The sequence below is a fragment of the Penaeus monodon genome, chromosome 30 (genome assembly GCF_015228065.2).
Source record: "Penaeus monodon isolate SGIC_2016 chromosome 30, NSTDA_Pmon_1, whole genome shotgun sequence".
Lineage (NCBI taxonomy): Eukaryota > Metazoa > Arthropoda > Malacostraca > Decapoda > Penaeidae > Penaeus > Penaeus monodon.
The window spans coordinates 5,594,811-5,596,325 of NC_051415.1; the positions used below are offsets into that span (position 1 = coordinate 5,594,811).

Below are 1,515 nucleotides of genomic sequence, written 5' to 3' on the forward strand. Positions count from 1 at the left end.
AAGTTATCGGCAACCTTTAGAGATTGTATGTTTTCAAATATCTTGCCAGCTGCCAGTTTCTAAGCATTTTTTAATATCTGCTTTTATATCGCAACAAAAATGGGCGTCCTCCTTTTCCTCGCCAACCAAACCTCCTTGGGAACAAGAATCCTGAGATACATCGCTGGCTGGCGTATGATGACCGAGGCTTGACTGAAAGATGTCAATGCATAATTTTATGATAATTTTGAAAGTAAAGATATGTTGGTGAAAAGCCACAATTTGTTTGATTCATATAGTTCGTAAAATCTGTATGGTATCACGTAGTCATTTCTAGTGCATTTTTTTTTTCAAAATCGGTTATTCATGTTAGGGTGGTTAATAGTTATCAGATTAAAAGTATATAGGGAAACAAATATGCTTGGTTAACGTTATGAAGAGTAAAATCCACATTATAAATCAGCATGAAAGCAAAAATACCAGTCGAAGTGTATTGAAGCATACCAAGTAACAAATCACCTTATAATCAGACAAGTAGATTCTCTACAGATATCTTTTTTTACAGAGCTAAACAATTGCCTAAAAAAACACAGCACGATCCCTGAAAGCAACAAGCAGCATGTCCCTGACGAAAGCAGCTTTGCAGGCAGGAATGTTGGGCAGATTTCACAGGAGTGTAGGACAAGTCTCCCTGTGCTTGGTGGCGACCCGGTCCCCTCTGGCCGCTTCCACCTCAGGACCTCGATTCTCTACAGCTGCTCCTCTCAAGTGGGTATTCTCGGGGCCGTTTCTCGTTCTTGGTGGGGGGGTTTTGGTGAATGGGGTTTGGGCATGAATGTCCCTGAGTGGGTATTCTTAAGTGTATTTAATTAGGTGGGTTATTCTCAACAGCTCCTCCTCTCAAGGTGGGTGTTCTCTACAGCTCCCCGTCTTAGGTGGGTATTCTCTGCAGCTGCTCCTCTCAAGTGGGTATTCTCGGTCCGTTTCGCGTCGTGTTAGGGTGATTATTTTATGGGGCTTTGGTGTGAGAGGTATTTTAATCTGTAAATGTGTGTCGTTTTGTCGGAAGGGATTCCTGTTACCAAGGATATAGGCCTAAAGGTACAGGTGCCCTTGGTGCGAGATGTTCCTGAAGGGGATTATGTAAGACCTCCTGTTGTCAGGGATTTGAGCTTATTCCAACAACGTTTACTTATGTCTAGAGCACTTTCTTAGCCTCATATGAGTAAAAATATATATTTCTCCCCCACATTTTAAGACATTTGGTTAGTTTTGAAGACGATTGTGCCCCCAGGGTATGTAACTTGGTTTTCTGTGGGTCTTGTGTGTCCTTGAGTTATTAAGGACTTGTGAGAGGATGATCTATTTTTCCAACTTTAATTTTCTGAAGCAAATGTTGGCTTTTTTTAATTTGCAGTGGTGGGAAAATAACAGATGTTTTCAGTGTCAAGCATATTGTGATGATAATAGGACACTGCATTTTATTAAGATAACAAATAATGGTATTTACATGCCAGAATTAGTTCAATAACAGTG

The 1,515-nt window shown here is 40.5% G+C and overlaps 1 protein-coding gene across 1 annotated transcript in view; it reads left to right on the forward strand.

Moving 5' to 3' along the window:
• The window catches only part of LOC119592490 (serine--pyruvate aminotransferase-like), a gene marked incomplete in the record, with an annotated part of 9,794 nt that overhangs the window by 1,243 nt on the left and 7,036 nt on the right, over nt 1-1,515 (forward strand). The window contains 1 exon segment of the mRNA XM_037941330.1: nt 545-747. Within this exon segment, the coding sequence (XP_037797258.1) occupies nt 599-747 (149 nt within the window).